This window comes from Athene noctua, chromosome 2 (genome assembly GCF_965140245.1).
Source record: "Athene noctua chromosome 2, bAthNoc1.hap1.1, whole genome shotgun sequence".
NCBI lineage: Eukaryota > Metazoa > Chordata > Aves > Strigiformes > Strigidae > Athene > Athene noctua.
The window spans coordinates 55,709,503-55,735,770 of NC_134038.1; the positions used below are offsets into that span (position 1 = coordinate 55,709,503).

At 38.3% G+C, this 26,268-nt stretch overlaps 1 protein-coding gene across 1 annotated transcript in view; it reads right to left on the bottom strand.

The window, feature by feature from the left end:
* The window catches only part of LAMA1 (laminin subunit alpha 1), a 107,545-nt gene that overhangs the window by 72,163 nt on the left and 9,114 nt on the right, over positions 1-26,268 (bottom strand). Inside the window, exons 2-5 of the mRNA XM_074899182.1 lie at positions 14,141-14,311; positions 13,679-13,791; positions 4,940-5,182; positions 214-393 (exon numbers count right to left, since the gene is read on the bottom strand). Of these exons, the coding sequence (XP_074755283.1) occupies positions 214-393; positions 4,940-5,182; positions 13,679-13,791; positions 14,141-14,311 (707 nt within the window). The remainder of the gene's footprint in view (positions 1-213; positions 394-4,939; positions 5,183-13,678; positions 13,792-14,140; positions 14,312-26,268) is intronic.

Below are 26,268 nucleotides of genomic sequence, written 5' to 3' on the forward strand. Positions count from 1 at the left end.
TGAAAAACAACCTCTAAAAAGCATTTTTTTTCAAAGTTGTTTCTGACAAGCTATTGCTGTTAATAATATCAAAAGGAAAGCAAGAATTATTTAACAGCCTATCAAAATAACTCTGTGAAGGGCAAGGATCAAATACTGCCTCCTCCTCAAATAGCTCAGAAAAGGCTCTCCCATCTCATCATACTGAACACCGTTAATGAACAATCAGCTTACCCTTCTGGTAACAATGGGGTCTAGTTCTTTAGGATCATTATGGCTGAGAGTCATGAGGTCAGCATTAAGAGTTCTAATACGCTGCAGCCGTAGGCGAATGTATCGTGCAGAAGTAAACTCCAAAAGCTTTTGTGAAGGATCATCAGCACTAGGCCTACCGTTGATCAGTGAGGTGTGAATCTAGAAAGAGGGACTGGCTTAGTCATAAACATAATTATGATTCATTTGCAACAACAAACATCTTAGTGTGAGAATTAAAAACACAGAATTTAAGCTTGTTTTCCAACAACTCAGGTTGGTGAAATGTTAAAACTACCTGGAATTCTTTTTCCTTTGCTATCCTTTACCTGCAGGTAGAATTCCTGCTTCCTGACTCACACAGTTCTGAAACCATCACTCTCATCTCATCATAGTCTCAAATTTCCTCAGATTTTGTGGAGATAGCATAAAGAGAAAAACAGTACCATAAGCTAGTCCTTAGCTCCCGTGCTCTTCCTTCCTCTCCCTTACTGAGATGGAGCACGTAAATGGCCATAAGCACAGTTTTGTCCTTACAGACTTCTCCTCTGCAATTTAAAAGATCTTATTGCAAAACATAATATGGTGCACATGCTCAGTCTGGGGTCATTAATCCTATGCCTTGCTGGGACAGGGCTGCCCAATCAACAAGGAGTACCCAGCGACATGAGAGCACAGTGTGAAGCCACAACACAGATGACAACTGAAAGCAAGGGGCTGCCACCACATATCGACCCATCTGGCCTCCGCCTTTCTTGCACAATCCCACTTGGCCCCAGTAAGATGGCTTTTAGTACTGAGCTGCACAACTTATTCTGGCAACAGCCCCTTCCTTCTTTCCAAAGCAACTTCAGAACACACAATGATTTAGTCTCATATGACCATGCAGTTCCTGCTCTGTTTTATGAAACAAACTGAAAAATGAGACCCTACAGACCACAAATAAATGTTAAACAGTTCACCTGGTGTCCTCAACAAATAAGGGGTCACACTTTAGGCTTGTCAGCTACATTTTAGAGTACATGATATTCTCATTTATGAAGAGTTATTTTGTCTCATATACTACTCCTGAATTCATAGTTTCAACCTTGTCCAGTACTGTTAAGTTCTTCCTCTGAAAATATTTCTAAATATTAAAGGTTTTTTTAATTACTATTTTTTAAAAATTCTTGATTCTGTAATGGAGGCTAGGGGCTTCCTAGACAGTAACTGTGTTATTTCAAACATATAGACACTGGTAATGGAGGTCACACTCCCATCATTATAATTTTGCCATCTATGGGTTATTACCATGCCTTCTAAATATCCTAATATACTGTGTTCAAAGAATTTCACTTTTCTGATAGCCCCTTCAGAAACTATCAACCATTTTCCAACTGCAGAATAACAGTTACAAAACCCAAACCTTTTTCCAGGTCCGATCCTGCAAATTAACATCACCATATATAATATTCAGCTCTCACATAAAAACACAGAGATTTCTTCTAGTCCATTTCCTACCCCCAGAGCAGGATTTACTAGACTTTTGTGAGATGTTTCTCCAATCTGTTCCTGTAGGCCACTGTTGGTGATGACTCTACAATCCTTCAATCCTATTCCAGCCCTTTCTGGTTTTATTGTTAGAAATGTTCCTAATCTCTAAACCGTATTTTCCTTGTTGCACTTTCAGACCACTTCATCCATCCTGTCAACAACATGCAGAACAGATTATTCCTCCTTGTACCCGTGTTTTATGCAGCTGAAAGCTGAGAACATGCCCCATCTCAAGTCTGTTCTCTCTAGGCAAACTGGTCGCAATATATTCATGAAGAAGTCATGTTTTCTGCTGGGAATTACATTCTCTAGTAATATATACTTCTTTATTCATGAATAGTGCCTTCAACTGATGAAATGTGAAACATTATTTCCATTTTAATTCTAAAATTATCTACTGGTTTGACCAGTAGAAATTCTGTGATAATAAATTATAATTTCTATAGAGACAACAGAAGAAATCTTTCCTAGCAGGAAAAGGAAGAAACAGTAGCGATAGAGACTAAGACACTAGGGAAGAAAAAGAATGATTGTCCATGTACACAGCTATAGTTGCCTAATATATTGCTTATATGTGGCTTATATACACCGACATATCTGTATCATATATTTTTGGCTTACTTGTCCTCCATAATTCAAGACCATTTCCAAACAACTGTAGCCTTGGAATTCATCATAAGCCCTGACTTCATTATGTAAATTTCTGGAAGCAGATCTTCAAGCAGTATAAATCAGGTAAACAACAGCACTTGCAGTAGAGCAGCTATACCTTTTCAAACCTGTGAAAAATCTAGGAGTCAAACTGGCAAAGTGTCTGATTCGGCAAAAAATGTTATTATGAAGTAATATCCATATTTAGACATGTGGCCTTTTTACCCTACCAGTTCTTTCATACCAGAGCACTACAAGCTGACTGCAGAACATTGGGATGCTAATAAATGCTGGATACAAGGCAGGTACTTGCAGAGATCTGCTGGTCTGTGGGACTTCCTATAGCCCCATACTTAAGTCCAGTAGGTTGGCCAGAACCAATTACAAAGCACTAAACATATGTATTTTCAAAAGGGTGCCAAGATTCACTAACACATGTTGTGAGATACTCTGTGCAGTGAATATTCCTGTCTGTCTGCCATTCCATTTATGAAAAAACAGCCTGTCCTTTGTGAATGACAGCTTTCATGCTGGAGTGTTGATCTGCTTGTGGGTAGGAAGGCTCTACAGAGGGATCTGGATAGGCTGGATAAATGGGCTGAGGCCAATTGTATGAGATTCAACAAGGCTGAGTGCCAGGTCCTGCACTTGGGACACAACAACTCCATGAAATGCTACAGGCTTGGGGAAGAGCAGCTGGAAAGCTGCCCAGTGGAAAAGGACCTGAGGCTGTTGGTCAGCAGCCAGCTGAACATAAGCCAGCAGTGTGCCCAGGTGGCCAAGAAGGCCAAGAGCATCCTGGCTTGTGTCAGAAATAGTGTGGCCAGCAGGACTAGAGAAGTGAACCCCCCCTGTACTCGCACTGGTGAGGCTTCACCTCGATTACTGTGTTCAGTTTTGGGCCCCTCACTAAAAGGACATTGAGGTGCTGGAGCATGTCTGAAGAGCAACGAAGCTGTGAAGGGTCTGGAGCACAAGTCTTATGAAGAGCAGCTGAGGGAACTGGGGTTGTTTAGTCTGGAGAAGTGGAGGCTCAGGGGAGACCTCATCGCCCTCGACAACTACCTGAAAGGAAGTTGTGGTGAGATGGGTGTCAAGTCTCTTATCCCAAGTAACAAGCAATAGGACAAGAAGAAATGGCCTCAAGTTGCAGGAGGGGAGGTTTAGATTGGATAATAGGAAAAATTTCTTCATTAAAAGGGTTATAAAGCACTCGAACAGGCTGCTCATGAAAGTGTCACCATCCCTGGAGGTACTTAAAAGACATGTAGATGTGGTGCTTAGGGACATGGTTTAGTGGTGGACTTGGCAGTGTTAGGTTAACAACTGGACTCATGATCTTAAAGGTCTTTTCCAATCTAAATGATTCTATGATTCTATGTAGTACACAGCAATTTAATTCTGTCATTTTTTTATGTTTTAATGTTACTGCACTCAGAAGGAAAGCAGTGTTCTGGATAGTATCGCCCAATTAATTCTGTATACATGAGGAAAAATAAATGAGAAAAACATGTCACTAAACTGAATCTCTGGCATTCCTGGGTTTGGAGTTGTATGGCCTATCAGACATACATTACAAGAGGTACTGTTCATACAGAGTCAGCCTAAGGGTTTTCTGGTTAATTGCGTGAAGACAGGTTAAGTTTCTTTGTCTGTTCCATCTGATCTGTGGGGTATATGCTTACATCACTGAAATAAACATTTGATTAAATTGAATAGGACTTGATGTTACTGAATTTCATTGGGTTTTTTCTTGCTCAAACAGTTTTAAGTTCATGTGAAAGTTTGACACACTTTAGCCCCTAGCTGAGTACACTCCAGTCTTTTTTTTAATCAAGAAATAAAAACATATTGGCTTCTATTAAACATTCTCCATGGCATAACACTGCATTTATTATCACCCTCTTACATTATACCATTCAGAACAGAATAACCGCTGGTTTTAATGTATCATTTCATTATGTGGCTGCCTCTGTGTAATAAATTACACAAGTACCATGAATAGAGTTTGTTAAAAGAAAGAACAATCAGCAGTGAGGCTGCACAACTTGTAGGTCTTTTAATTATGCTACATCCCTGAAACAATGCCAAGGCTTGTTTAGGAGTTCCAGCTGTGCCGAGCACTTCAACAGTGTTTGCAGCTTTATCTCACACAACCAGGTGTTCCTAACACAGGGGTTTTTCTTTATTAAATGAAAAACCTGGCAAAACATAAAGCCTCTGTTATAGTCTTTCAGGATAAAGCAACTAATAATTCACAGCTAATAGCTACCATCAAATTATGTGAAGAGAGAACAAAGAGTTTAGTAACAGGAATAGGTAGAGTCAAAGACATGTTTCAGCCCAACATTTTAAAGTTTGCTACACTGGTACATGATGTAAAGATAGTTATCATTAAAGAAGAATAACAGATCATCTGGTAGTGCTGAGGGTTGATGAAGTCTGTAACTGTATTCCAAATGTTTTCAAATTGCTATCAGTCCATGTTCTTACTCACAAACCGCAAATGCAAAAACAAACATACCTCTCCATGTTCCAGGGGAACTAGTCTGGAATAATAGGAGGTGCAGATCACTTCATCATCTCTCTTGTAAGTTGGTGGCCCAATTCTTGGTGTAATATTATAACGAGTTAAACATTCGGTGTCGCTAATTGCATAGTACTGCCATGGTCTGAACTCTGTGCCATCTATGGAGCGTTCCAAAATCCAGTTTCCAGGTCGTGGAGCATTAGCAGCTTTGATGATGACATATGCAACTTGAAAGACCTAAAAAAATGCAAGAAAATTTTAACACTTCATCGTGCTGTAAAAGACCACTAAAACCCAATTGGGTACTAAATTCAAACTTTAAAAGCAGTATATGGTTTGCCTGGGGAAAGGGTAGAATTTGGTATAGTTAACTGGATAAAATTTTTTGCACAAACTTTTGACAAAAGGATAGTCTAATGTTTTACTAGCAGAAATATGTTGGGGTTTTTTTTTGCCAAAACTCTGAACATTACAACAAAACATTTTGTTTATGTGACTAAAAAAAGACAATGTATTCACTGCATCATTCTGTGTTAATGTAATAGCTAAAATCTACATCTACATTGTACATTTCAGGATTACTTGGGTGTAACATTCTTTCTATGGGAAATGTGCTATTTAGCTTTTCTGAACCACTGAGGGCTCCAAAGAAGTGTGTTGTTTTTTTTTTTTTCAAAACAGCTGCAGCCCAAACAACTCTTTGTTTCACATTTTAGCTAGGAGCTTAATCCTCTCAGTAATAGCATTTCTGATAAGCTTTTTACACCCTATATTAAAAATCTCTGTGCATTCCATTTTCATTCTGTTATTTAAGCAGAAGACTATTTACAGACATTGCTGAAAATACACAGAGACAACTAAAGTGAATGTGACAAATATAAGCATGATAACCTTATTTAAGAATAGTAACTCTTTTAAAATGTGCGCTCTCTAATCTACACAGGTATCTTGACTATATTTTTAACAATCCTGGGTCCAGAGTGAAATCCTTATCTACATAACAGCACTGTTCAGCACTTCTCTGAGTAGGCAGGGCAGTAACAAAGTTTATATCACCTTTTAAATGACCTTGTAACAGCAGCTAGATAACCTGCACTGGCCCCCAACTAGCTATGGCATTAGACACTAACACTGACATGCATTTTCTGCAAAGCTACAGTCTTCTTCCTTACCTAATATCTACTATATCACCTCACTTTAAAAGGCTGTCTTTTCAAATGGATAAGATTTCTATATAGGAGTTTAATGTCTTACATACACTAAAGTATCAAGCCACATTTAAATGAAAGAAAAATGCCACATTATTCAACCATCTCAGAGGTATGTATTCTCACTCGAGCAGACCGCCTGGCTGATATAATCACCATAATTCCTGTCTGCACGTACAGTCTTAATACTGTGTTGTGCTCCATTGTGGCCAAAATCAGTTCTTTCAGACATTTTAAATTTACTTTTTTTTTTTTTTTTTTTAGGTTTTTTTATTATTATTTTTGCAACACAGATTAAAGACAGAGCAGGAACAGCACTTGCCACATAAAAGCAGAGCTTGATTTTGTCAGAAGGGGTAATAAACACACAGAGATAAACAGTGACTGAATTGTGTGTGCAATTCAGGAAACTAATTTTGAAACAAAACATTCTTTAAGTGAACAGAGCTTTGCTTAGGAGATCTTGCAGACATCAGAAGGAAAAAAAATTGGTGATACTTATCTTCAAATGACTTATTAGATTTAATACCTTAAAGTCAAACTATCTCAGTTTTGATTAAAATCAGACGTAATTTAAAACATGATATTTACATGGTCTCATTTTCTTTTCAGGCACTCCAGTTTTATCCTTTGAAATGTGACGTACATACAAACGGAAAATTTCCAGTCAATTCAATGAATATGAAAATTGGGAATTTTATTTACTGATTTATATGACATTTCAGCAATGCAAGCAGAAGTAAACAAAAAGAGAAGCCAGATCACTGTTTAGTCACAGCCTTGCAGTCTTAGCAATAAAATTTCTCTGTGAATCCCCTGTTGTTCAGCACAATCTTAAAATTTGATCAAAGTTAAGTGAATACCAAGAATTATAATCCAGATTCCATGAAGAAAAAAGCCCCTTTTAAATAAGATTTACATCACGCCAACAAGCTCCAACTGAAAAAAATGCTAAAACACGTGCTTTTAAAGGGAAAAGAACAGAATTCAGGCAGACTCCAAGTCAAGCAACTGTATTCTCTACGTATAACCTGGATTTCATGGATTAGTGAGCAGTAGTTGAGTTGTATACCTGTTTCACACTGGGTTATGCACAAGCAGAATTCAGTACTCCTAATCTGAAGACAGCTGTATATGACAAGCGTCACTTTTATGCGTATTGTCTCCATCACAGAAGAGAACTGCAGAAAAGTGTTAAAACTAGGGAAGTTTTATTGACAGAGCTTAGGAACTGCTATGTGCCTCCAAGTTCCTTTGAAGTCAATTCTCTCTCTCAAATGCATAAAAGAGGCAAGACTGGAACCCAAATTTTTTTCCAGTGCCATGGTCGAAAATTTTCCTCAAAAACTCTTATGCAACTTTTATTTATTTATTCTTCCTCTCTGCTTGCTGTCATCAACTGAACTACTTCCTACTTATTACACAGTCGGCTGAACAACAAATGATCTACTTTTGATTACAATGAGATTTTTCAAGACCCATTATAGTCTGCAGCTGATGTAGCTAGTTTTAAATCCAGTTCCAACTAGTAACAATGAGCAATCCTTCATCGCAAACTAACTGCAGCCACTACTGCAGAAATAAAACATTCACAAGAGTATGTAAGTTAAATTTATTTTAAATAATCAAGTTTCTTGGTGAGGGGAGAATGAAGAGAAAGGCCAGTTAAAGATAAAAATTTTTGCAGCAACTGTGCACACACTCAATGCACAATTCAATAAATTTAATCTTTTCAAGTCAATGTTTTTCCAGAAAAACATCAGCCACATTTGGTACTGAAGCATTTAGGGATGGAGTTTTCCTGCATGCCTACAGTTCATCAGCAGCTAAAATAAAGATATTTGACACTATGAACCCAAAAGAGACATTCAAAAATAAGTGAATGGCTCTATAAACATTTAAGTATGCACAGTGTAGAAAACCGTTGCCTTCTTTTCCCCCAGACCCACACAACTCTCTTCCATTTACATACATAGACCACAGGTACCCCAAAATACTTCATAGGTAAGTTCACATGGTAATGAATATCAGCAACACCAGGAAAATTTGTCAGTCCCTGAAATAATATAGGTTAAATATAGAAATGAAAGGATTTTGTATAAGTGCTCCTTCAGTCAAGAAGTCGCAAGACAGCCCATCAACATGAGTTATATTCTCAGGGATTATGTTCCCAAGCAAGGGAACAAAGATGGAGGAAGGGATTAAGGTGTTCCCAGTGTCTGCAGATGAAGATATTCTAAGGAATGTCAGCAGGCAGGGGTTTCACAGGCCTCATACCCCACAGCCTCTGTAACCCAAAATGGATCCGAACCAGGAACTCCATGTAACACAAGCTGATTTTCCAGTGTCCTTAGAGCACTCCTTTACAGATTTTTACTTTTAAATTCAGGTTTGAACATCACCAAAGGCAGTTTCTTACTACTTTCCACATCCATTCAGCGTCTACTGACCAGCCACATGATAAACTTGAGCTGTGTGGCAAGAGCTAATGATTTGTACACTTTAATTTGACTGTATAGCTTTCCCGGAACTCATTTCCTTACTGAGCTACAAGGGTAAAAAGGGCAAGCCAAAGCAAGTTAGCAATTCCCAAGCAGCCACAGATTAAAAGTGTCATTTTACAGGCATTTCAATCCCTACTGTAAAGACCAGCCAAATAAACTTGTACTGAAGAACCTCTTCTTCGTAGCAGCAATACCAATGTAAGTCACTTGTGCTTTATTTCACCTTTATAAAGACCTTGTTTCCCTGAATGTATATCCCATCAACACCAAGTGCATTATTCTTGAAATAGTTTTATCAATGAACCCTTCTCTTCATTCATCAGGAAGTTGTGCATATTTTTTTTGCTCAAGACTGTAAACTCAGCCAGCAGTGGCCACGCAACAGATGCTAGCCAAAAGTCCCCATTTTGAAGGGCACGGTCAGCGCTCTACAACCCCCACAGATGCATGCCCTGGCAAGCACAGTTTTCCTGGTAGTCATTTTCGATAATAACTCCAGTTATACCTTTCAATTTACACAAATGGAGACAACAATAAGGAAGATTCTGGTTTTTCATAGCTATGAGTATTTGAGCCCCAGGTTCCAAAAGTGAAAAGTTAAAGATGAGTCCCAACACATTTTTCTTTTTCTAAATTTCAGAAAAGTTTAAGCTGCTAAAACCAGAAGTACCAACTGCTACTTCAAATCAAAATAGCATGACAAGTCCTGTAGTGAAAATGTTTATTACAACTAACATTAGTCCACATTTTAAGTGAAACTGCAAAATCCTTTCTGTTCGGTGCTGTCAACACACATAAAACTTTTTGCCAGAAAAGCCTCTTCTTCTCAGATTTTGTTTTACTGTCCAAAAATTCTGAAATTAATCTGTGCAAACTCTCAAAGAGTAGAAGACTACATGAAGAGATACTCTGAGTATATCATTCACAGAAATGTCTTTCTAAGGAATAAAGATGGCTTCAGGCTCTTACTAGAGATTGTGAGCAATTGCTTGTGACATTTTGCTCTGAGGAGTCTCTGATGTTAAAAGTGCAAAATGAATTAAATCCAGTAGAATTTCTAGTCTCCTGAATTATCTTTTCTTCAGGATTTTGATTCATTATGTTCAATCATTGTTTTGGAATAGAAGAAAAATTAATTTTACTCAAAAAGTGTATTGTAAGAATGTACAGATGAGTACCCTGAATCTTGCATTATTAGTTTTACAAAGCCACAAAAGGCTTTAAAGGGAGCTTGCCATGTACATGTAAATTAACATTGGTCCAGTGAAGTCAACAGAATAATATCTTTTCACATCAGCAAGGGATTTGTCCTTACAGAAATCTCTTCTTGCCAATTGATTTCAAGATAAAAGCTCTGTGCAAATCATTTTATAATATTTGCATTCTTTTTAACTTTCTAATGGCAGAAACTACAAATTACTCTTACATTAGTCACTAAGTGGTAATCCAGTTCTCATGAAATAATTCACAAGCTATGACTTAATCAGAAGTGGAGAGGTTTTCTCAACCTGATACTTGGGTCTTCCAAGAACAACTGGTCTTGCTTTACAATTCAAGAACTTTGTGATAGATAAACTTGGCCCTTTCTGCTATGCCTAGTACAAAGTACCCTTAAATACCTTTAAAAGTCTGAAGCATGGTAATAAAACTGAGGGAAGTATTCTTCATTTAATGGTGTGACAGAGAAATATTTTACAGCTGGCCCGAGCACACTGATGACATTTATAATAGTCAGCACTTACTTTAATTCATTATAATTTCACAAAGTGGCTGTTCAGAGGAGTCAAACTCGGGCAAAAATGCTGTTTTTATCTAAAACTGCTAATGTGCATTTTGTTTCTGTAGAATTGCCAGTGTAAGAAGCTCAAGGTCATAAATCATATCTTGATATCTTGTGCATCAATACTACACCTCACTGCTAAACTACTCTTTCCCCAGTTCTGGATCTTTGCCATACATTCAATGGAAAGGGGGAAGGAAAAAAAAGAAAAAAAAGAAAAAGGAAAGACTATCATACATCTGAGTCCTGGAATAACTGAAAAGCACACCAGAATATACAGTTGTTATGATCCATGTGAGCTAAAAAATCATGACGTACCCACTGGCTACACTCACAAATGTTTAGCCTTAGTTATAAATAGCACAGGCTCCTGCAAAGGTGAACGATCAAAACAGCAATTCTGATACTGATTTTATTAGCCAGCCTTCTTTTCTTATTAAGATTCCATCAAACTGCTCTTCAGTCTAGCTGGTTTTAGACTCAATAAACTAAGTGCAAGGTAGAGTACTAGCTGAAGAACATCTTCTGCTCCCTTCCAACTTTGACCCAAGAAAAAAACAGAGCCAAATACAGGACGCAGACTGTGGTCAGAACTTTACCTAGGGTAAGCTGGAGTTAGGCTATTTTTCACCAGCTAAGGACTAATCTTCCCCATACTTGCCAGCCAAGGCTATGTTCCAGCACTCACCGACCTGACTGATGGGTTATACCTCTAAACTGTACATTGGTAACAAGCCCAGGAAACAACCCATTCCTCTTACTACTACTGGTAATTTTTATGTCATAAAACATAAATAATGACCAGATGGTCATTGTTCACATCACAAATGTGTGTCAAAACCTTCTGTATTCTGGCAAGGAAAGTTAAAGGACATATTTACTTTAATACACTACTTGATATACTTCATGCACAAAGCTTGAAAAGTAAAAAAAGTACCAATGCTAAAGATATACCACAATACATGTAAGTACTGACTTTAAGGAGTACTTTTTAAGGTCCCAGAAGAGAATTTTAACTCATTCTCAAGCAAATTTATTAAGTAAACAACTACTAAAATCACTAAGGTCCTCCATATGCCTTTCTTTTGTGAAAGTTTTCTTTACTTGCGCTGAGCACACCAAGTCAGCTCTAATGACTCATTGACTTCAAGCGATCTCTATCAAGCAAATCCTTTCTCACAGAGCAGTAATTTACATTCAGTTTGCATAGCCCTAGATGCCTTCTCTCTCTCAAATTCTCCAAGGAAAACAGAAGAAAGGCCCCTTGGGGGAAACTTTTCAAATCGAATTAGTGAAACTGAGCATGGGTCAGGAGAGGAAAGATATGTATTTGGTGAAACATCAACAGCACTAAGGCTGGAGAATAAAATATTTAGAAGGCAGCTCAGCTGGTCTGTCTCCAAAGTGAAAATGTTACAGGAGGATAAAAACTAAGGCATTCCCTCCTCCTTCATTTTTGCTCCCTGTTTGTCCATTTACAAACCAAACACAAAGCCAACTCTTCAAACAACAAGTCCTACCCTCACCTTCTGTCACTAACAAAAGATACCCTGTGATTATTTTCCTTAACAGTTCTGCTTTCTAATTAAAGAGCAAACTAGGCACTTGTTTAACCTATGTTTCATTTTAAAACATCAAAGTTAAACCTTCTGTTTTAATCTTTAAAATAACTTTCAAGCAAGGTTTAGAGATCTTGCAAAAGCTTGTTACCAACTTACACCTCAAGTATGCTTTTCTCAGGTAGTAACAAAGCTTCTTCCAGAAGCATTTTATTTGGAAGCATCCCCATATTAATAATGGGCTGTTGAGCTATGATTTTCAAACAGCTTAGACAGGTCAATGCATAGATCTGTTCAAAGCAAAGCAACAAGAAAACGACAAGAAAAATACATTTTCTTCATAAATTATTTTGTCTTTTCTTGGAGCAGGGTTGGAGACTTCTGATTCTTCCATGTCTAACAGACAAACTAATAATCTGCAAATGATCAGCAGTTTAGCAGCCTTCCTGCCTAAGAATGATGAATCCCTCCAAGCTTTGGCATAAAGTGCCAAAACAGAGGAACTAACTTCTGCCCAGACAGTTCCAGCCTCCCCAGGATCAGAAAGTACTGGTTTAGAGATACAATCCCCAACTCTTCAGAACAACTGACAGCAGAAGTTCACAGAAGGTATAATATAGAACATTTCTTCCCAGTGCTCCTTCCAACAAGATGGTGATCAGAATCAGTCAGAAGAGAAGCACAGAAAGTGGTAAATCAGCTTCTCATTCAGCAGCACTAACTTTGTCCCACTTCATGTGTGTTTTGCTTTCTAGTCCTGAAGGATTTCCCTCAACTGAGGAAAGTCTGTTTCCCCAGGGTTCTGGAGATCCTGCAGTTGAACTTTCTGACATTTTACACTTAATTTGAGAATTATGTTACATTAACAGTTTAGATATTTAATGTAAACATGCAAAAATACTGAGAAATTTGAACAGAAGAGTTTAACTAGAGACCTACTGTGGGATAATTTATGTGAATACAATAATCCTCCCATCCCTTATCTTTGAAACTCAGTATCTATGCTACAATACCTATGGATCAAGAGTTCATATTTGGAAGTATATTGTGCTCTGTTTTCTTACAGTAAATGTCAAATGTTTCTACCATATCCTAGTTCAAATCATTTACTCTTTTACTAAGAAAATGTACAATGCCCAAGTAACAGGCTGATAGTTATAATTAATAAACAGAAGCAGTTGCATCCTCACATAAAATCTGCACTTATGACAATACCCTGAAAACACTGTTTGCTGCTTGAAAATAAGTCTTTGATAACACAGACTTCAAATAACTTGCATGAGGTCAAAGGTGGAACAAAACTATCAGAGAACTGCTGGGGAAAAGACAGCAGGGTCAGGCAGAGGAAGGTTACTAAGACAGAAGGAATGCCTGTGTAAATACTCTCATCCACACATATACAATTGTACTGTGCTATGAATTACAACAACCTGTGACCTATATGCTTACAAACATAGTCACTTCCACTCCAGTCTGATAGGAATGGATGCTTTAGAACAATAAATGAAAAACACATCTGTTTAAAATCAGTTCATTAATAGCTTTAACATCCATGTTTAACTATGTGCTAGTAAATAGTTAGCTGCTAAATATCCTGCCATCTAAACAAAGAACAACTGCAACCAATCACATTGGCTTATATCCTACATACAGTAAATGATGCTCACCTAAATGTTACTCACCTGCCTTAAATCCAAGGTGATGGTGACCCAGTGGTACTGCCTCCCATTCTGAATGCTGGGACTTTGCCACCAGTTATTGGTACCATCAATTGCACTGGAAATAGGGTGCTGCTCTGTTTTAAAGCAAAAAGTTAAAACATCTCTTGAAAGTACATCTCACTGCATTTTCTCTGATCCAGCACTTTTATTTCACACTGTGCACAATTATCTTCCTGTCATAAAGAAGTAACAGCTGGTATCTGCCCCCAGACGAAAGGCTGTCATTGGACTCTGCGGTGCTTAACGGTAATTTAAGGTGCTCACACGTTCTGTCAGCCCTTTGCTTAAAGGTAGTTTCACACATGTAGCAGAGAGACTACAAGCAAAAAATATTTGACCCCAATACACCCTGTATTCATGAGGAAGGGTCAAAAAGAATGACACAAACTCATAAAACCAAAAAGAACCCCACATGAAACTTGCCTTTGGGATTGGCACTGTGGTGGTCGCAGACGCGGCACTGGGCATTGCGCAGGGGCCTACCCGGGACGTGCTCCACCAATTTGCAGAACATCTCTGGTCCTTTCTCCCCACAAGTGGCATTGGTGGAGATGTGAGCATTGCTGGCCAGGTTCAGAATGGCAGGGAACAGGCCTTGAAAGAAATAATGATTATGAGCCACATTGTAAGGCAAGCAAAATACAGATATGGGTATGAGACAGGTCTCTGAACATATGGGATTTCATGACAAGCTTCTAGCTTGGAGTCAGAGATACAGAAAAATACACCGAAAACAATTTATCTTGTGAAAAGATTTTCTTACCACACTGACGCCAGCACATCAATCATCACAGCCCTGGAGCACTGCAACCCTGCCCACAGCCCAGGACCCTGTTTCGGCCCCTCAGGGCTCCCCCCACCTTGCCCGTGGCCCCATTTCAACACCCCCCAGGGCCATCAGCTCCTGCCCAAGCAACACCACAACAGGGCCAGCCTCCAGCTCCCCACAGCCCTGACCGGTCACAGGGCCCACTGAGTTGGACCCACCCATGGGCCCACGTCCCCGCTTGACCTCGGCCTGTTCCTAGGGAGGTGCCCGACACCCAAGGCTGGGCCTGCCCCAGTTGTTCTGGCTGCCCTGCTCCTGGCTGGGGCAGTGGGACGGGGCTTGGCTGCCAGGACCTGCTCTGACAGACCCACAGGGAGCCCCCTGGCCCTCATGGCATCCTAACCTCAATAACCCTCTTATTTCACTCCACCTTTGGATGCTTTATTGCTGAGGAACACAAGAGTTAGCAAACTAACTCATCAAGTTACTAAACCTTCTCTTCACATTGAGAATTTATCATAGCCAGGAGGACAACTGGCTGGCTCCCAGAAGCGAGGAGGAACTGTACAGCATGCACTGGACTGGTGTGAAAATGACTTTTAACAGGAACTCTCTGCAGCAGCAATGCCACTGCCCTGAACAACGTGGTCCGGGCTCATAAGTCTTAAGGACTGCACTTTAGAAGCATTATTCTGAGCTTTTCTGCAGTCTGTAAAATCTAAGGGATATTTTGCTTGCCACTTATTAATCTTTACACAAGCATTTTACTGTACTTTCAGATGGTGTTGCTCTTGGCCACTGGAATAATGAAACAGACTCAGCATTTCAAGATCACTGTTACTGGACTGGAAAACCTCAGTATTTTCTAGAAGGATTAAAGTTTAACTTTGCCTTGAAGACTACTGACAAAATGTAAAGAATACTGCATGCAACAAAGTTAAGCACAGCTTCTCAGCAATGCCATCATCAGTTTCCAGCCTACCCTCCTGAGCTAGAAAGCTTTTATTTCTTGCATGATTATGGTACAACAGAGATACTCCATTTCTACTCAGAAAAAGAGAAAAGGTTTGGGGAAAAGAGATTAATAACTATGGGCTGAAATCAAAGCATGGTATGGCATATTAAAAGTGACGCAAGAATTGCTACTGTTGCAACAGTGAGGTATTAAAATAACGTTTTTTCTTCTAAGGAATTCTGAAAACAAACAAAAATCCAGTTATATTTCTGAAAATATATGCCTTTTTCACCAGTAAAAATAAATGAATTTTTTCACTTCATTAATCTACAACATACATTTAAAATATTGTAATATTAGTATTTTGCTTTTCTCAGTTGTCCTTCCCAACAAGGCAACATTAAATATTCCTTTAATTTAAAGTGTCTTTGTCTGCCCAGTAATCGTATTACCCTGGAAAGCCTGGAGAAAAGTTTTAGTGCTTTTTAAACCTTGTCTTCAGCTATTGAAAATGTGGTTAAATCCTAACCCTCTGCACCACAGTATGAAAAACAAACAGTATGTTTTTAATTGTGCTATACTCAAAACTTCAAGGAGGGAGATGGAGCTTTTTATTTTTTTGAATCCTGGCTTCATTTAAGTTAAATCCAGACTAGGTCATATGCCTTGTTCTTATTATACCTAAATCTGATGCAGACAAGGACACTGAAGACATCCTACTGACCATTTTGGGGAGTCTCTTCTGCTAGTAACATGCTTTCTGCCCAGTCCTCTCTGACTTCATGGAGTATGGGTCCAGTATTGCTCCAGACATAAAGCTGAAGGCAAAGCAGAAATGCCACCCTCCATTTTCCTACTGGACGAGTAAGTTCGATGGTGGAAGAGGGTATCGTTTTTTACATTACTATCCAGTGATATAAAATCTTCCTTCTTCAGTATTCATTACTGTGCACACAGGGGTCTATCAGCTAGTCTTCAAGAGCTATCCATTATTTCCCAGGTCATTCATCACCTTCACTCACATTACACAGTAACCTTGTCATTTCTTTACAGGGTCATGTGTTACACTGACAGAATTTGCTTACAATAGCATTCAGTCAACAGACTTGTGCCAAAGGAATAGCAAAGCCCTGAAGAAAAAGTGCTTATTGCAAGTGCTGTGTTGGCCAAGCTTCATTCCAAAACCCCAAGCTCAAGTCACTACAGCTTTCACCTTGGACTCAGTCCTTCTGTCTGCTCATCATCAAGCATCTCATTGACTTTAAAAAATTTGCTGATTGATAATGCAATGAATAATGGTATGGTAACATTAAGGTCTCATGATGAGTTTTCTGGATCCCACAGAGATAAGAAGAATGAACATTTCAATCCAACTGAGTTCCACTGGAATTTTACCCCAGGATTCACATAAAAAGCAAGAGGCTGTTAGATTGACCCGGCAAGGTACTGCCTCTCTTCAAATCCTAGATGATTACATTCACCTCCGATTCTCATTAACACAATCAGATTTTAAAGCAATCTGCAGAGGTGTGGCTACCGATTTCAGGAGAGACTGAGCTTAGTGTAGGATCTGATTTATTACGAAACAAAAATTATCTGTTATAAACAAACTGGAAAAAAGACAAATTTCAAAGAAATTAGTTGCATCTTTAAAGAACATTGTTCCTCTTCAGTCTTTTCTTAAGAAAAGCTGGGTACTCAGAATTGTGAGTTCAAGAGCTCTTAGATGCTCCACATTTACTCATTTACTTCTAACTGCTGGCCAGCTCTTTTCATGGTAAGGTAAATTCTTTAACTTGATTCTTCCAGCTACTCAACTGCCCATTTGCCCCAAACCAGAGATTTACACACTGCCCAATACCAGAAAATGAATAGTGTATAGATGCTAATTTGACCTTTAAAAAGAATAATTGGTTCGCTATAACTCAGCACAAAAGCAGAGTACAATATTTTCATTAGATGTTCAAGAAAGTTGCTCATTTGCAAGGACTTGGTTTTAGCCAGATGCATGACTAAAACTCAACCACAGGAAAACTGAAAACCTGAGTGGGTACTACCAGAACTGTATCATTCAGAGCTTTCCTACAGGGGCAAAATGCCCCACGCTCAGAGAAGGCAAAAGGAATCAAATCCCTAATAAGGTGGTCTGCAACGTGGATATGGCAGAATTTGTCACATTCTCACTCTACAACATTTGATTCCTAAAGAAATTACAAGGAAGAATTCAAAGGTTAGATTTTTTTCTCTGTATAGCTCAGCAGGCAAACCTTATGGTGAAGGACATAGCATTAATGTTTCACCAAAAGTCAGAGAAAAGGCTTGTTCATAATGAAGCCAGCTGTAATGTATTTAAACGATGAACAGGTGGTCAGCATGCAGTACGCCAGGGAAAAGGAAGACAGGCAAAGAGCTTTTAGGTAGAGAAGGCAGTCAACTTCTATTTTATATACCTATGGACTTTTATCCTTCAAAATGAATGGGGATAGTTGGAGAATGCAGCTTGTAGCAGTCAAAGTGCTGACAATTCACACACAGTCATCATGGATTGAGATACATCACTGCATCAGTAAAAGCTGTCTGCAGCCAGTATAGCTCACTATTACAAAGTTTATGGCTGATCGCAGCGCCGACACTTCTCTGGGAATTATTCTACCTGAAGTCAGCATCTGCAGAAGTCCTCACAAACTCCCTGTTGCAGATATAATTACCATAATCTCCCCTGGAGACGCAACTTAATTCTTTGTGGTTTTATAACTTTTTATTTTGTTATAGGTACAGACTACCAAGCATCACTTGGTTTTCACCAAGAAGAATTTCAAGGATTTGGGACATTTCTGGGGTTCTGACAACTCCAGCTGTAGCCAATGCACATCTCTTGATACATTCTAGATACGACCGATTTACTGCACGAGCAGATAAATTCCATAGTATTTGCACAGTGGATCTGACATATTCTGGACTTGAACATTTTATATAGCTCAGATGGCCTGGCCACATGTACAGAAGCATCACTGCAATCCGAAGACACTAGACTTACTCTCTGTGCTCAGACCACAGCACATACAAATCACTAATAGAAACCACATGCATTTGTGTGCCATTTATCAAAGACTTTTTAGACATATTTATTCCCTTCCTTATCTTTAAAAAGTATTATCAGTTTTAGGACCCTTGCCCGCATTCTGTACAGCTAGATCTGAATGAAACGCCAATACCATTCCAAGTTAATAATTTTTTCACTCGGGAAATTAATAGTTATTCCATCACTGTTCTGTTTCAGGTGGAAGGAAAGTGGATTTGTGCATTTTGGCAAAATCCATGTTGTCTGTGGTTTTGACTGTTTGACTGTATGGATTGTCACAACTTGAGTTGACAGACAGGGTGAAACTTACTTCAGTTTTTACAGATAGCATGTGGAGAAAGGGAAACACCCCCCAGAATAACAATCTTCCTAGCAAAGACTTAGCTGATTAACTTAATTTCTTGTACACACACAGTTGTACAAACAGAAGGACAGATATGAGAGTTCTGCTTTACATGGGCTTCACTATTTCAGCAAATATGTTCAATAAGCACAATAAAGATGATAATAATTTTGGTATCCTGATCACAGTGGGGATGACAAACTTCTTACAGGAAGGACACTTTTAAGACAGCTTCCCTCTGAATCCATATTTACTAATGTGTCTGACATCCTCTGAAAGCTGAATAAATTAGGGAGGTGTTTGCTGGGTGGGGTTTTTTTGTTTGTTTTGGGATTGGGGGGGTATTTAAAGAAATCAGAAGACAAAAACTGATGGGAAATGAAGACAAAAGATTATCTGAATCAAGCGAAGAACTGAGTCCAGAAGGTGACAACAATTTTTTTCTGGATTGTTCAGTGTATGCAGTTAAGACTCCCAACTACAGCCTGAATTTTCCCCTAATATTTTGGCTTTTTTGTGCTGAGCGTAATAAAGCAGTAATGCGCAAGTGAACAAAGTAGATGTGACTTAAAAAACATAAAGAGCTGATGTGTGCAGTAACAATGAGCCTTTTATCGTGTCATTTCTCAGAACACAGAAATACTTGAAGGGGTCTAATCTAATTTGCAAGTTAGCATTTTTAAAAATGTTAAGGCAATCAGCAGTTCATAACAAGCAGGCAATGCTGAAATTTGCTCACAAGCAATAGATTCTCCATTTATTGAAAATATTTATAGAGGACACAGTGACAGTTGTTCAGAATAGTACTATGCACTTCGGGAAAACAAAGGACTAAGGACAAAATGTAATAAAATGTCACAGAGTATTAGAATGTTTAAAATATGTAATAGTATTATGCTGCAGAAGTTGAGGTCACATTCTTTATAACATTCTCAGACAGTTTTCAATAGCACAGATTTGTTTTAGTTGTTCTGTCTCATTCAAAGTTTTGGATTAAATGAGTTTACTAAATAAAAGCGCTGGAACCACTGGGACTGGGGTTCAGATTCCTTGCCTGCTCAATAGATTTACCCTCATTATATTTTACCAGACAATATCCCTAGCTTAATGTTTTTTATACACTTTCATCAGAACCCTATCCTGTAATCCCAGTGAAAATCCAGGCTGATTTCCCTAAAACAAATGGTCTGAAATCACTAGCTTCTACCTAGGAATTAAGGCATTCATTCCCTGTTCTTAAGAGTCAGCAAGAAATCTGGGGTATAACACTCAACCTGCCTTATAATACATTTTGTGGAGATGGTGCCTGAAAATATGCATTAACTGTAGCATCAACCCATTTGAAAAGCTGAAAGCTTCACTACAACTTTACACAATAGGTTTAGGTAGCAAGCCACTAATTAGAAATTATTTGGAAAACTGATCACTCATTTCTCTGAAGCCCTACAGAGAGGAGAATTTCTGCTAGCACAACACAACGTTTACAGGAACTAAGGGGTATGGTTTTATTATCAGAACCTCTGTAAACTTTAATTTACAATGTTTAGATTAAACTAGTTCAGATTAAAACAAAATCTTACTATCATGACAGACTCCAATCTCCTAAAACCTGTTCTCTATTTCTTCTCATACTGTAGAGCAAAGCTGAGTAAATATGTTAATCACATAAGTACTAGCTGGGGAAGATTATGTTTATTTAATTCAATCAGTTTTCAATATAAAAACATAGTAAGTTTGTTCTCAAGAGCTTCTAATTAGGGATATTCCTCAACATCCCTGATAAATCTACTCTGGTGCTTTAGCACTTTAAAAGTTACAAATTTTTGTCTTCTTTGCTGCATTCGTGCTCTTTCATGATCTTGATTACAGCTTTTGATTACCTGAAAGGCTGTTATCACACACCCTTTTCTCTCTTCCAGACTAAGTAAACAACCCTTTCAATCTTTCCACAGCCAATTTTCTAAACCTCTTATCCTTCTAAATTCTTGGCAGTTTGCATCTCTCCAACAGTGCAGACCCTCAGAACTCATCAGCACTAACTGGAGTAGAATAATTTCTTAAATTCTTTACAGTTTTGTTAACACACCCAAGAATAAGTTTTGCTTTCTTTTCAAGGCACTACAGCTTGGTTTCCATTGCATGCTAAGGTAAATAAAATATCATTTTCTGTTGTACTGCAGCCCAGTCAGTCATGGAAGAGAAAAATACTTCAAATCAGGCCCTGGGATGAGCTGGGGTTATCTGTAAAACAGATTAATTTGCAGCCATTTGCAGAACACTCATAAGCGCTTGCTTTCAGAACAATCTGTTGATTATTTTACAGCTCTGATTCTGTCAAGCTTTTGCAAATCGCACTTAAACAATCCAACTGGAGCAGTTAATGTGACCAAAAACATTCTGCTTGAACCCTGCAAGCTGTTAAGAGAACAAACAAGTTACAAAGACCAAACCTTGCCCCTTCCTCTGTCCAAATGGCAAAGAGCTTCTCTGCCAGACATTTTCTGCTGTTGCTTATGTGCATTCAGCATTATTAATGAGATCCTTAATGCAGACAGGGTATTGCAGCAACAGGCATTTACCTACTGTGGTCTGCCTTGGGCTAGATGATGTGCTAATTAGCATTCAGTGCTCAGAAATGTATTGGAAAGAAGTATAACACCGCGAATTAATAACATTCTGTCAAATTTAGGCTGCAAACACAGAAGGCAAACGTTTGCTCACTCAAGAATGAACATCAGCTGTACTATTCTTCCCGCATTAGTGTCCTCCATATAGCTTGTGAAGGTTAAAGAGCAAGAGTTTGGCATAACTTGCACGTCTTAAAACTCTCAAACACCAGCATACAGCCAGGTTGACAGCCAGAATGCAGCAGAGAATTTGAATAAAGCAAAATTGTTTTTTCCCAGAAAAAGGGAAGAAAACTTGAATCCTAAAAAAATTTTACATTTCAGAGTGTAAGAAGCAGCATGCTAAATATGAATGCAATGCAAAACTAAGGTAAAGGAAGAGAGAGGAAAGCATTACATCTCAATTAAGTCTGAATTGCAAGATGCTAAATTTCCCAATATGCAGGATTGGAAGGATAAAGAGTTAAAATTAGGGAATTAAACTCACTGAAAAATGTCTATCACAGAAAAGCCAGAATTCCAGATTAAATGTTCAGAGAAATGGAAGGCCAAGCAATACTAATACACCTCCACAATAAACTGAGGTTTGTCACCTCTATTAGTTACACAGTAACTAATTTTCTTAATTAGTTTAGTTAGTAATTTTCTTACACAAAGTACCGAAGTTAATACCACTGATGGGTTGGATACTAGTTTAGACTGAACATTAACACTAAAACAATAGCCTTTAGATTATGAAGCTAAGTGTTAACAATGCCAACTTTAGAACATCCCACCTTTCAAGTCCTTCTCATGCTCAGAGCTTGCAACCCTAGATGTAGATCACATGGAGACTATGTCACAACACATACTCAAATTGAAGTTGAGAAGATAAGGATGAAAAGACATGCGTCATCATGCAAATGCTTAACACTGAAGGAGTCTGAGCAACTGATTTTCAGTCCCATCCAGAGATTCCTACAAATGAGCTACCTTGTTTCCCAAAGGGGTACGCATCACCCGACAGTCTTCCACTGACTCTCTTGAGAGAATAGAAAACATTGATAAATATGATAGGTTTAATAGTTTACATCACACCCTGAATGTGGTTTCTAGTATTATGCCTTAGTCCTTCATAATTTTCAGAGATTTGAGGGAAAAAATATTGAAGTTTGGGTTCCTGGGGATAAAAGAGCAACAGAATTTTTATATCACAGTAATTCCTAATACCTTCAATATTGAAAGAAAGCAACTTACTACTGATCAGAACTAAGGGACAGTAAGAATAAAACAGGCTTTCATGGTAGTTTTCAGCATCAGACAGTACAACTTGATGTCAAAGGTGGATAATTAGCAAGTACTCTCTCCATATATCATGAATTTTCAAAGCATAATCAATTTCTTCCATCACATCATGTCTTGCAAGCATTGGGATTTTTTTTGTTATGGTGTTGGTCTGTTCAAGAATCTGCCTAGAAATTGTCACAGCATTTATACCAAAGCAAAAGAGTCAAAAGTTGACAGATGGGCAGGCTGCCAAGGAACAACAAACCTGCCAGACCATGAAATTAGTTCTTTCTTGTTCACCCAAAGCTTTTTCCACATGTTGAGGAGTCTACACCATCGTGTTTGGGGGTTATTATTTCCTTTAGCATTACTTTAGCTATTTTTTCTGAAGTCTCCTTAATCTTCGGAATGAATTTCACTCAAACCTGAAGTAAACACAAACCACAGCTATTAAATACTTCAGTGTCTTGTCAGTTTTGCTTATATGCAGCCAAAACACAATACTAGCTTAGATCAATATGACAGTAATACTGCCAGTATGTCTGGCATGTCAAAGACTAGGGACTTCAGCCATTTGTCTCTTATAATGTGTCCCAATATCAACAAGACAGAACATGTTTGTTCTTACTGATGATGGAACCAAAGTAGTCTTTTCCCTCCTCTCCCCACCCTCTTTTTACTATAAAGACCTCAACAGTTAATAGGTAACAGCTCACCCTGCATTTCTTTCCTATCACCAGTTTTCAACCTGACCCAGCAGTCTTCCTCGTAAATGAAAATCCTGTCTGGGTTTAATCCTAACTAAATTTGGATGCATAAATGTGCAGCTTTAGGCTTCACACTGAATAATTTATTATAATAAACAGGAAGCTATGACCCAAGTATCTATCAGCTCTTTCCTGATTCTAAATTTCTGTTTCTCACTTGCAAAGTCTGAGAGACCTGAGCTTGGACTCAGTCACTTCTGTATTGTCACTCAGTATCACAACCAGACAAAATGTTGCCACTTCTTTTTCCTGTGTAAGCATAAAGAAAGACCCCTTGAGGCAGCTGGCATCTCATTGTGATCATAAATGAAGTCTTCCAGCAAGTGGCTGCACTACAAAGGAACTCTGAAATGTATTCTTCACCTAGTTCACTTAAGTTTGTTACTCAACAGCCATATATAAACCCAAAATTTATTTCACTTTCCTAATTTAAAAAAAATCACTTTCCTAATATGAATGCACGATCTTAATATTACAAATTGCAGCTGCCTTAGATGAAGTTAAATTTCTATTTAAAGTAAGTGGATTTTTTTCCATTAATGAACAAAAGCTGTTTCAAGCTGAAGAGTTTTTGGTACCTCAGAACTACCAGCTCTCCTGTTTTACAACGATGTGGTTTTTTCAGAAACAGAAGAAAAATATGTTCATTCTAGGAGGCACAAAGCCATTACCAGGGCACATACAGCCCTGTATCACTGCCAGATCTTCCTGGGTAGATGGGAGCACATTTCCTCCAGTTTGAATGGAGATGAAAGGATTTGCAACTGTGTAGCACTGAAAACATGCAAAACTTGATCATTCCCTTATCTCCACTGACAAGATTTTGCAATCTCTTCTTTAAATGGTTAGTTGGAAAATAGCCTCTGTAGGGTTTTCTTCGGTTTTATCCAAATGTTCGTTCAATGTGCTATAGAGGTGGCTTTCTGCTCTTAGCAAAAAGTAAAATATATCCTGCTACTTTTTTTCTAGGCATTTTACTCTAGGCAGCAAAGTAAAATTGCAAGTCACCATGCTTTGTTTACTTACATCTGCTGGTCTCCAGGCACACAGGTTAACAAATGTACAGGGCACATATTGCAACTATTTTAAATATTAACATCAAGTCACCAGTTGCACATTTTTAATGTTTCAAACCGTCACCACTATCAAATCCTCATTTCATTGTTTTACAGTAAATGCCTTCGTGAAAATCAAAAGCATTTGTGTCACACAGGATTAATTCCTGAAAAGGTGTAATTTTAAGAACTCAAAAAAGAAAAAGGTAAAAACCAACAAATATTGCAAACTTTTTTAAAAGTTCTCTTCTGTATTGCCATCAATTCAATGCTCAATAACTCAGCCAGCTGCATGGAATTTTAATCAAGTGTCCTGAAAGTATTTTGCCTTTGGCCTGAAAACAGGAATGATGCATTTCAGCCCAAAGGGCAACTTTTAAAGAAAACTCTTAGCCTGACGACCAGGACTGAGAGTTCAAGTAATTTAATTTAAAATTCAGCAATGCTACAGCGACACTAAAATATTGCAAGGCACATTTTGGATCCTACGTGAAACACCCCAAGCATTTTTGCTGATTGCTGTTGGAAATGCAGCGATCAGATAGGTAGAGCTGCAGAGTGAGCAGCTTATTTCTCATTGTCCTTAAGAACAGAAAAGATGAGGAGGGCTGCTCAAGTTTTTTAGAGAGATTGTATCATCAGTCACTACACTATGGGATATACAAGAAGCTTTTTCTTCTTTGGGGCAAACATCCTGACCTCTTCCCTGACACTGCACTCCTGAGAAGCCCCTTCCTACCCCCTTGTCCTATCACTACAGCAGAATTTTCAGTCTACCACGGATATTCAGACTTGGATTTGTCCATTACCACTATCAGCTGTGGCAGCACAGCAATAGCAGATCCTTACACCAAGTATCCACAGTAAAGTTTCTGAGCAACCTGACATATCACTGGAGCTAAACACCAGCATGGCAACCTCTGATCCATGCCAAAGATACACAATGAATACAGCTGTCCAGCAGCAGTCATGATTTGTACCTACTGATTCATTGCTGCCTTCAGATCATATACTATCACTCATTGCTACTGAAAGATCTATTCTTTAGTCATCTCGCAATTCATCCTGAAAGTTCCATATCCAGCCACATACATCCTTCCCATTGCTTGCGAAGAGCAGCCTCCTCCACCTCACAGAAAACATGCACTGGACTTTGCAGAATCATTTCTTCAATTTGCAATGTCCCCATTACAATATTATCAAATACGCAAGAAACTAAGCTGTCCCGTGTGTGACCACTCTTGAGTAAGGAGTGGTCATCCATTTGATTCTAGTATTTGCATTTGCTGCATGCCTTTAGCAATGACAAACTTGTTCTGGAGGACATTGGCAGACATACTGTAAACTTACTTCAAGAAGACAAATTGGGATAGGGCTTGGAATAAATTATTCCTGGTTTAGCTTAAAATTCATGTTTGCTTCTAAAGTCCATTTCAGTAACAAGTTCACATTTTTGCATTAACAAAAAAAATGTATTGTTTCTAAAATTCTGATCAGCTTTGTGATATTTACTATTAATATTCAAAAACAACCCTTAAAAATACTCAGTTTTATTCACAAATCATGGAGTTCTACCTTTCTGTTTGTAAAACTGTTTTTCTTAGTCCCGTAAATTAGATATATTACTCCATAAAACCAAATTGGACTACTTGGGCAATTAAAAAAGAGCCTTACTGAACTGACACAT